Here is a 9,745-nt window from a genome sequence, read left to right as displayed (position 1 = left end):
TCTATCGAGGGTGAGTTGCCCTAATGTGGGACACTGCCTAATGCTGGACAACTAAGGTCTAGAGCTTTTATCTCTTATTCTGAAACATGCAAATGATCAATATGGTTGTCAAATGCAAGCAGGGATGCCCTATGATTGAAATCACATGCTTTCACGATTTTGGTTATAAAGATAGGGGAGGGGCTACAGTCAAACCGTAACTGCACAGTGTGAAGTCCCGAAAAGGTCAGTGACATAGGTTTTAGAGAAAATGTATTCCAAGGTTATAAATTTGTAATAAACAAAAACAAAATCATATTTGATAGCAGATTGTGTTTATGACATAATTATGCTGCAAATTAGGCAAAGAAATTATGAAAATGTGTTTTTTCTATCAATCTTTAGCTGTCCCACATTTGGAAAGGTGTTTCCGAATGTGGGACAGCATGATTTGCCTAATCTGGGACATTCATGTTAATTGTGAAAATAAGCATTTAAATGTGTAATGTGCATTAAATTCAGGGTTTATTAGTGTAGTGCTAATGGATTTATTGGACACAGGATGTGATGTCGTCCCCTGGTGGTTAGGCGGGGGAGGTTGTAAACAAGCAGTTGAATAAAGTTATGCTTCAAGAGCCCACGCTGGAAACCACTCTCCTCACTTATTTCCGAGTTACAACTACCTAACTCTACAATTAGTACATAGGTTCAGAACCCAGTCTTGATGGAACAGTTAATCTAGTTTAGTGGACTAGCTATGTTAAAGCACTAGCTTTTAGTCACACTAAAATCAAGCTAGCTAGACAAGCTAGCCATGACAAATGCTTTTAGTCACTCACGCATCAATCACAAGCACGCATAAATAATTTATATATATATATATATATATATGAATGTATTGTAGTAATTGGTATCACAAAGCATGGGTATGTACATTTGACGTGAATATTCATGAGCAGATACATTTAAATTAAGGTGATATTGTCTTTTTTATCCCCCATAATGACTGTCCCAGATTAGGGCACACACTGTCCCAGATTAGAGCAAATGCATTCTCTTGAGCAATTTTGCACATGGAGCACTAATATATGTGAAATTTCTTCTCTGAGTATGATACCTGAATATTTTATAATATGTAATGGGGTGCATTTGGTTTTATGTGTCACAGTTTATGTTTGTTAAAGTTTACATCAGTGTTAAAGTGCAGTTAAAGTGTATTACTGTTAACATTTCATACCTTAGCTTTCACATATCATTCATAGGCTATATATACAGTACATATATATTCATTTCACTGCACTTTACTGGTTTTTGCACTGTGGTTAGACTGAATTGCATTGCAATGACAATAAACTTGAATGAATCCCATCACATTTTCATTATTAGTCTCATGTATAGCACACCAAGCATCTGTTATTTTATTAAAATGTAACATGCAGTCGTCACATATACTTCTCTTCTCTCTTCAGATGCACTTTTAAAATATTTCAGTGCCACTCCCAGAGACACAGCATCAGGTTCTGCCGTCCCGTCTACCTCTGCACAGCCCTAAAACTTTATTGTATTTTTTTTACACTTCAGTTGAGTGCTTGTTTATTCTCTGGTTAGAACCAAACTAGATAAACCATACTACATTTAATTGTATTCACAATAATTTGAATCTGAACCTATTATTTTGCTTATGAATGCCTTTAGTAAACATCATGCATTTCTTTGCAGTATTTTGTGCATACCTTATTGTATGAGTGATTCATTGTCACTTGTTTTGCAAGACTTTTTTTTTACTGCAAAGTGTTTAATTATTAAAGGTTCTAACGTCTGCAGTATTTTGGGCATACCACATTGTATTTATGATTCATTGCTCGTTACTTGGTTTTTTAATAAGTTTTGTGTGTTTAATTTTCTAAAATCAAAGAGTCTCAAAGACAAAGCTTTGTAGCTTCTCTGAGTTTATGAACATTGGTAGTCGAATTAACTGTGCGATCAAAAGGGGTAGGGGGCGCCAGCAAAAATCTTGCCTAGGGCGCCAAATTAGTCAGGGCCGGCCACCCTACAATTCATTGAATAAAATGTGTCACTATACTGAAACTCATCTTTCCGAATCCCCCCCGCCCCCCAAAAAATTATTGCGGCACCATTACTTAGTTCGACATTAGGGTGGTACCACCCATGTGAAATTTTACCATGGTATACCATGGTACATACCATGGTACATACCATGGTACATAACTTAGTACCCTGGTATACCATGGTACATAACTTACTGTATCATGGTATATCATGGTACATTGCTCGATGCCATCGTGTACCATGGTACATGAGTATAATGTTCCATGGTAAAGCATGGTACATCGCTAAGTACCATGGCTTAGGCTTAAGCTTAGGCTTAATGTACCACAGTATGCCATATGGTATGTTGGAAATGTTAAATATTCAAAACAAATCGGATGCTGCCAGTTTCGACACCATTTTGTGTATAACATGTTACATCGAAGGGAATACACTTCACTTGGAAATAATCTGCGTGGATCTACTTTACAAAATAGATAACGAAACCAAGAGTTTCTTGAATAAAGCAATCTGAAGATCTAGATCTATATGTCAGAAAGTCGATATAAGTGCTGATATTACATCACGCATGATGTAGAATGTTTGTCAAAATTAAACTAGCCCATCAAGAGTCCCTGCCAAAGTCAGTACCCCTCGCCACTACAAAGTCCTCTATTGTCCTGGGCCCCCTTCTCTATCCCTTGTACCTTTCATAATGCACAATATCATGTTACATGGAACTTTTACTATGAATGTATTTTCTTAAACAGCACAACGGTACATGTGTAATAACATCAAGACACAAGCATATCCAATTATAAATGATTTATTTTCTGTCAAAAATGAATATACTTTTGGAGACACAGCAAATCACATTTTATGAAGATGTACAATTGATCATTGATGTATTTATTTAAACAGCATCAACGTTTATGTGTGATAACTTATAGATACCAACATATCATCCACTTATGTATGCTTCATGTACGATTAAAATCAGTGTACTTTAACAGACAAGTCATATGAAGGACATGATTATAAAATAGTCGTGCACAATACGTTTGGCTTCACATTCCTCATTAGAAATTCTCTTTTACACTTTTGCAAATTGCAATGTAGTGGAAGCAAACATTTGGCACGGTAGGAACAAAACACAATCCATAATAGAAATGACATTTTAAATGTTAAACCGTTTACTCCTGTACACACCATTTGTTGAATCATATGTTAATAAAATAAGCAACATGAGTTAAAAACTTACTCTGAAGTTTACTAACATAAAGTTTTGTCAATTTGACCGAAAACTCTCTATAGAATAGCTATATATGAACGAATGAGCAGTGTAGATTATCACAAAGAAACTTATTTTTAGTCCCTTTCAAATGCAGGCATTTTTACAACGGGAACACGGTTAGCATGTTCCGCAAGAGTACACTTGGCCTTCACTTCCCTTGAGGTGCACACCATCAAACGTCCAGTGTTCTCAACCTGAACAAGGAACTTTGACACATTGACATTGATATCACCGTCATAGACGACAAATTGGTTTTGCGTCGGAGACAACTCATAATAATATATAAGCAATTGACAGACTTTGGATAAGACTACAAACAAATAATTCAACACCATGCAGTTCAATTCAGCCAATTATAAATTGACCCAATGCACCATTGATGAATAAAAATCACTATATTGCATCAATATTAAACAAAGAATATACAGACTGAACATTAAGATATGTAAAATGAACATTCATAAAAATGGAATTTCATCAATTTCAGATCATAAAATGACTAATTGTATCCAGAATGTTTAGATTTGAATACGTTTTTCTTTAACTAAGTTATTTAAGTATCACATGGAAGATTTTACTTACAAGGTTTATTACTTACACTGTAAAATATATTAAATCTCATGTAACAGTGTTCATCTTCAGAATCTGATGATGACGATGACGTCGGTTCCGTCCTCGCCGACTTCGGAAGCTTTCGATATAACTCGGTAGTCCGAGGAATATCTTGTGATTCTTCAGATAAATATCGCTTATAAGATGGCGGAATCTTTCTCCCACGATCCATTTCTCGATCCCACTCTTAAAAACAACTACAGGTAGGTCGCCATTGCTCTTTCTTCTCAATCAACTTGAGGCAATCCTCGTTCTGGACCGCACTCCAGTTTCCGGTCGCAGGTGTGCGCATGTGCGATGAAATCTGGTACAATGCGGAATATTGAATATCAAATGCTGATTTTTCGCGCTTGGACCATTACTCACAGAGCTATTGAGTGTAGTCAGTTTGCAAATTGCATATTCATTTTTGCATGATCCTGTTAGACCGCTAATTATCACGTGTGATTCCGAGTTTTAGGACCTACCGCGCTTATCCGGAGTGGAGCTTTTTAAATATTGTGGCGGCCTTTCGCAGCGGAGCACTAGGTCGCGGTTCGAAGTAGTCTGACTTGAAGAACTATCAATATTAAAGGTTGGGTAGGTGATTTGCGAAACGCCAGCAGATTTTGAAAATACACAACTCAAATGGTCCTACCCCCTCTCCTTCAACGCTGACTCTGACTCCACCCATTCCAAGTACCTGGACGCGCAATCATGCACGAGCGCCAACAGAGATGCGCGAGAGCGAGCCAGGCTATCGTAGGTTTTCGTTTAACAACATGGCCCTACATTCAGCTGTAAGTTGCACCCAGTACCGCGGGAAGTAGGGGTGCTGGGGGTGCTGCAACACCCCCTGTCCGAGGCCCTGTCTTATCACAGAAAACGATCATTTCTAAAAACTCCGGCCAAAGTGGAGATTTCTGAAAACGCCGGTTATGTGTTGTCGTGTCAACGGGGAGAAACGGGATTTTAGGTTCTGAAGCGTCACATTATACACCAGGAAATGCTTAACGTCATGTGAGCGCCCGCTGTACCGTATTGGTCCGAATATAAACACAAACCCCATTGTAAGACGACCTATATTTGGAAAAAAGATTTGAAGACCAGATCCGGTTTTTATGAATAAAAAAATTGTATTCATTGAAATAATATACGAAAATAAAAAGGCATCGAATAAAACACTGCAAAGCCACTAAACAGTAGTGCAAATAGGCCGTACTGATGTGTACGCCAAAGACTATTCCTGACACTCCTCTTCCCCGCTGTGTTCGCTCTGGCTGTGGTCGCTCCGCACTGTTTCGGCCCGTGGCAAAGCGAGTCATCCTCGCTGCTGTCCAAGGCATTTTGAGACGCAGCATTTATTTAATGCTCATATGACCTAGTGCTGAAAAAAGGTTATGTGAAAAATTGTGAGGGTAGCGGTGGTGCGCTAAACTTGTTCTGTGAGCAGCTGGATGTGAACGATCGATTTTCAACTGTGCGCGCATGCACTGGTGTAATTGAGCTGCGCTGCTATACATCTTTTTTATCAATGTAATGAGTTGCCAGTCTAGTGCAGGCTGAGTTATTTTTTTCCCAGCACCCCCTGCTGAGAATACGTTCTCGCTGCTATGGTTGCACCAGATGTTATAAACATTAAACGGTCACATAAATCTATTTTTAGAAAATGTATGTTTGTTTCATATAATTGTCCTGGTTTTCACTAGGGTTGCCACGGTGTGGACATTTTCACACCGAGTAATACACTCGTCTCCACACCGGTATTACCGAGTATAAACGGTATAAACTTTGAAACTAGGTCAACTGCCACACAAGCATCGGTTTTTAGACCCTTCTCGTCCTTCAGTTGCCGCCAACGTTCGAAAGCAGCGCCTAGGATTATTCTTGATTTCAGTTTTTCTCTTTCAGCGTTTTTATTATCAATTACTCTCTGAAAAAGAGTTTTCCTTCTCTTTGCTGGTGGTGGTGGTGGTGGTGGGGATGGTGGCGTCTTGTCTGCCATGGAAATTGTCTTCTACTGCTAGGTCCAATTGTGGATTAACTAGTTCCAGTAGCTACCGCAGGATAACAACAAACAGGAGCTTGCTCTGGGTCACGAGCTCTGGGTCACGAGTACTGCACGAAGGGGTCGCGCGCGGGGCGCGGGGGAGGGGGAGTGCAGTACGACCGTTTGATTGACGTACTTACTGTCCAATGCAACTCGGTGGCAATGGAAATGATTGGCTGGAGTTTTTTGAGCCCTGCCCGTTCCACAGATGATTGACTTGTTTAATTTTCATGTCAGTACTTCTAACTCAGTGGCTGTAAGCGGGTTAAGATAAGGATTTCAAGTAATTTTGCAAAAATGGCCAAAAAAGCGAATCACCTACCCAACCTTTAACACGATGGTAATGTTGGCTGTGTTTGCCTTTGATGATTTTTCTGTCGACATTGGTGAGCTCTCCTGGATTGAGGGAGAATTTGACGAGCAGAATGAAGCACAAGAATATGTCGTGCGATGGAGGGAACGAAATGGAAAAGTTAAACTTTGTTCGGCCAAAATAATGGCAACCGGAGGTAAGACTGACAATTACATAAAATCATGTTCTATTTGGACCTATAGTAACTTATAACAGTACCATATATAGGCCTACTTAATTATATCAGTTAGATGTAGGCCTATCTATTAATTTACTGCAGTGTGCTCGTGCAGTAATTTCCGTAAATAATTTACACCTATGCATGCATATATATATATATATGCATCTACTAGGCCTATCGCCTAGATCTAGTTCTCATGCAGCTAAGCTTGTTGCAACTTTATTAAATGGAAGTTAATTATGACTTCTATGCATACGACTAGCATTATCTGATGTTCTTTCTATTTAATCCCGATTTAATAGAGGATAGGAGAGAACTGGTCGAAGTGAGGAAGAAAGCGGAGTTAGGCCTTCTGGATGTGGCAGTCACACCTACATCTAAATGTGGAAAAGGCCAAAGGCGAAAAATTCCAAATTCAAAGAACGTGGAGCCATCTGAGGATGGAAATGATGAGCATGTGGCCGAGGTAATGAGGTATCCATGGAATCTTCTTATGCAGATTTTAATTAACATTTTTAAATATGTATTGTAGTTCATTCTCATTTAATATACAATTTAGTATGTTGATTTAATATTCCAAATATTATTAAAAGTATATAGCTTTAATAATTGTCGACCAATTTTTTTTTTTTTAACTAATCTGAACAAAATGGTCAAATAGTCTCATAGTTATCTTATATCTTATCATTACTTCTGATATAAGCTTATTTATCTATCCTTTATATCAGTGTTTTGGTATCCTTTATCTTAATAACAATCTTATAAGAAGCAATTTAAATGCTGGTGCATATGCAATAATGGCTATTATATATGTTAATTACTTTTTTTTATTGCAGCCGAAGACCAAGTCAAAACGCAAGCAGGCATCAACTGCACAAAATGCCAGCAAAAGTATTTTGCAGAAGTACAAAAATGCACAAGTGAGATTTCTCATATGTTAGGCTGAAGCTATTCTGAGGGAATATGGTAAACATTTGGAATTAACATACAAGTGGTCCTATGTATAAATACATGAATAACTGTTTATTGTAGATCATTTATTCTCAGAGGCATATACATATATCAATATTTCTTGAGATATGGTTCATGAAAACCTGTTTTATTTATTGCAAACATTTTCAATCACTTAGTTTTAACTGGGCTTTTGCAAATGAAATTCATATCTTTCAGTTGGATATTGACAACTCTGCCATAACTGCAACTGAGACCCCATCTGGCTCAACTGAGACTCCTTGTGGCAAAAGGTAAATGGAAATTAGGACTTGCTAATTAAAGGTTACTTGATGCCATGCACCTACTGAAATATCTATTATTTAATGTAGGGTGACTCCTTGAATGCTACAAACATAATATATGCATTACCATAATAATTTAAGTAATTTTGTCTCAGAAAAGGAACTAATTATTGTGGTCTAATCTGGTTCATACCATAGCACATATATCAGTAGTATGGGTTTCCTTCATATGGGGCTGGATACATCCAGTTTTTATCATGATTGTCAAGTGCATGGAATTTGATTGAATGGTTATTTGACCAACCAGACATGGATATTAGCAAGGGTAACAGATTTATTGTATATCATCACGAAATAAGTAAATAATGCAACATTAATTTACGTATGCAGATGTGCTGAAGCAGTACGACAAATGCAGGCAATGGTGAATGAAATGAGAGGCATCAGACAAGAGATTCTGGGCATAAGAGCAGAGATGCTGGTGAGATCGGCAGCGCCCTCAGTGGAGCAGGCACGAAGGTGTCAACCGCCTATTGCGGCCAATACGGCCAAACCATCAACACCATTGGATGTAACCAATGAAGATGAATCTGCCTCAAATGATTCTGTGGTACGTATTTAACTTTTTTTCTTGTGTGGCTATGTTTATGAATAATAATACTCATCTCCTAGCTGCAGGACTTGTATTGTATCCATACACTTATATATAAGTGTATCTACTATGTGTTGACATAATCTTGTCATTGTTCCATAAATGGTCATATGTTGGGAAGGAAACCAAATCATGGAGACTTTTTTTTCAGATCATCTCTCAATCTGTGAAATCGAGATCTTCACGGACCTCGGCACAAAAATTTGTGAATGACCTCATGCACGGGATTTACTCAACGGAATATATGGCGACACACAGCGTGTCGGGGTTATCCTCAACGAAGGCAGCCAACGTCAAGGCGGCACTGCCTCGTGACCATGTCATGGAAATTATTGGTAATTAGCAATTGCCTTTCTTACCTATTTTCGCTAACCTTATGACATATTTTATCTGTAGTAACATTGATATCCCAAACATGCTATTTGTGTTGGTGGTACTCTCGCATGTGATCTGTGACTAGTATATATAAATACATGAACCACCAAAATGGTTGTGTTAATTAATCCTTGCATTCAGTTGTCAATGTCTACAAGGGGCAGTGTTACTGAATCTTTGTTTTTTTATGCACAGCTGAAGCACGCAAGGTCTTCCCCGAGGCAGCGGAAGCTGACATCAGGCGCTTCATGAGGGAAAAATTGTCGAATGCAGCCAAAATTCTGCGGCGTAAAGAGAAGTCTGACCGGACTTAATGCTATGTATGGAGATAATTAAATAAAACGATTCATTGTATCTAAGCATTTGTGTTTTTTACGTAAAGCCTAGCTTATACATAACCAAAGTCGTGCAGGAAAATATGGTATTGTTTTGTTTTAATTTTCAGATTATCTAAGTTCTATGATGCTGTTGCCAAGCATATGATACAGAGCCAACCTGACAGCTACCACTCCTTGTACAATGGTATGGCACACTTACTATGATACATTTACTATGGTAAACTTTGGTCAAATTTAAGGTATCATGGTAAGGTACCATGGTAATTACCATAGTAAATGTACCATGGTAATTACCATGGTAAATGTACCATGACAAGGTACCATGGTAAATGTACCACGGTAAAGGTACCATGGCAAGGTACCATGGTAAAATGTACCATGGTAAAGGTACCATGGTAAAATGTACCATGGTAATTACCATAGTAAATGTACCATGACAAGGTACCATGGTAGAATGTACCATGGTAAAGGTACCATGGTAAATTTGTCAAAAATCCCATGGTATACCATGGTATGCCAAGGTACATTTACCATGGTACATTTACCATGGTACCTTACCATGGTACATTTACCGTGGTACTTGTCAAAAATCCCATGGTACAAAATGTACCATAGTTTACCATGGTACATTTACCATGGTAAACTTTCA

At 38.1% G+C, this 9,745-nt stretch overlaps 1 protein-coding gene across 1 annotated transcript; it reads left to right on the top strand.

The window, feature by feature from the left end:
• The first annotated feature begins 6,299 nt into the window (after positions 1–6,299).
• Positions 6,300–9,072, top strand: LOC115554107 (BEN domain-containing protein 6-like). Its single transcript, XM_030370726.1, has 7 exons — positions 6,300–6,472; positions 6,799–6,962; positions 7,333–7,416; positions 7,667–7,740; positions 8,122–8,341; positions 8,535–8,718; positions 8,954–9,072. The coding sequence occupies exons 1-7, from the start codon at positions 6,301–6,303 to the stop codon at positions 9,070–9,072; spliced, it is 1,017 nt and encodes a 338-aa protein (XP_030226586.1). The 5' UTR covers position 6,300.
• Positions 9,073–9,745: the final 673 nt, after the last annotated feature.

The sequence above is a fragment of the Gadus morhua genome, chromosome 11 (genome assembly GCF_902167405.1).
Source record: "Gadus morhua chromosome 11, gadMor3.0, whole genome shotgun sequence".
Taxonomy (NCBI): Eukaryota; Metazoa; Chordata; class Actinopteri; order Gadiformes; family Gadidae; genus Gadus; species Gadus morhua.
Note: the sequence above shows the minus strand (reverse complement) of the source record. Positions and strands in the feature narration are given on the sequence as shown.

Excerpts from the sequence above, each read along its gene's own strand:
- LOC115554107 (XM_030370726.1), top strand. The coding sequence starts at position 6,301 with ATGGTAATGTTGGCTGTGTTTGCCTTTGATGATTTTTCTGTCGACATT. Across the intron at positions 7,741-8,121 it reads GAGACTCCTTGTGGCAAAAG|ATGTGCTGAAGCAGTACGAC; the intron begins GTAAATGGAAAT and ends TTACGTATGCAG. Across the intron at positions 8,342-8,534 it reads CTGCCTCAAATGATTCTGTG|ATCATCTCTCAATCTGTGAA; the intron begins GTACGTATTTAA and ends CTTTTTTTTCAG.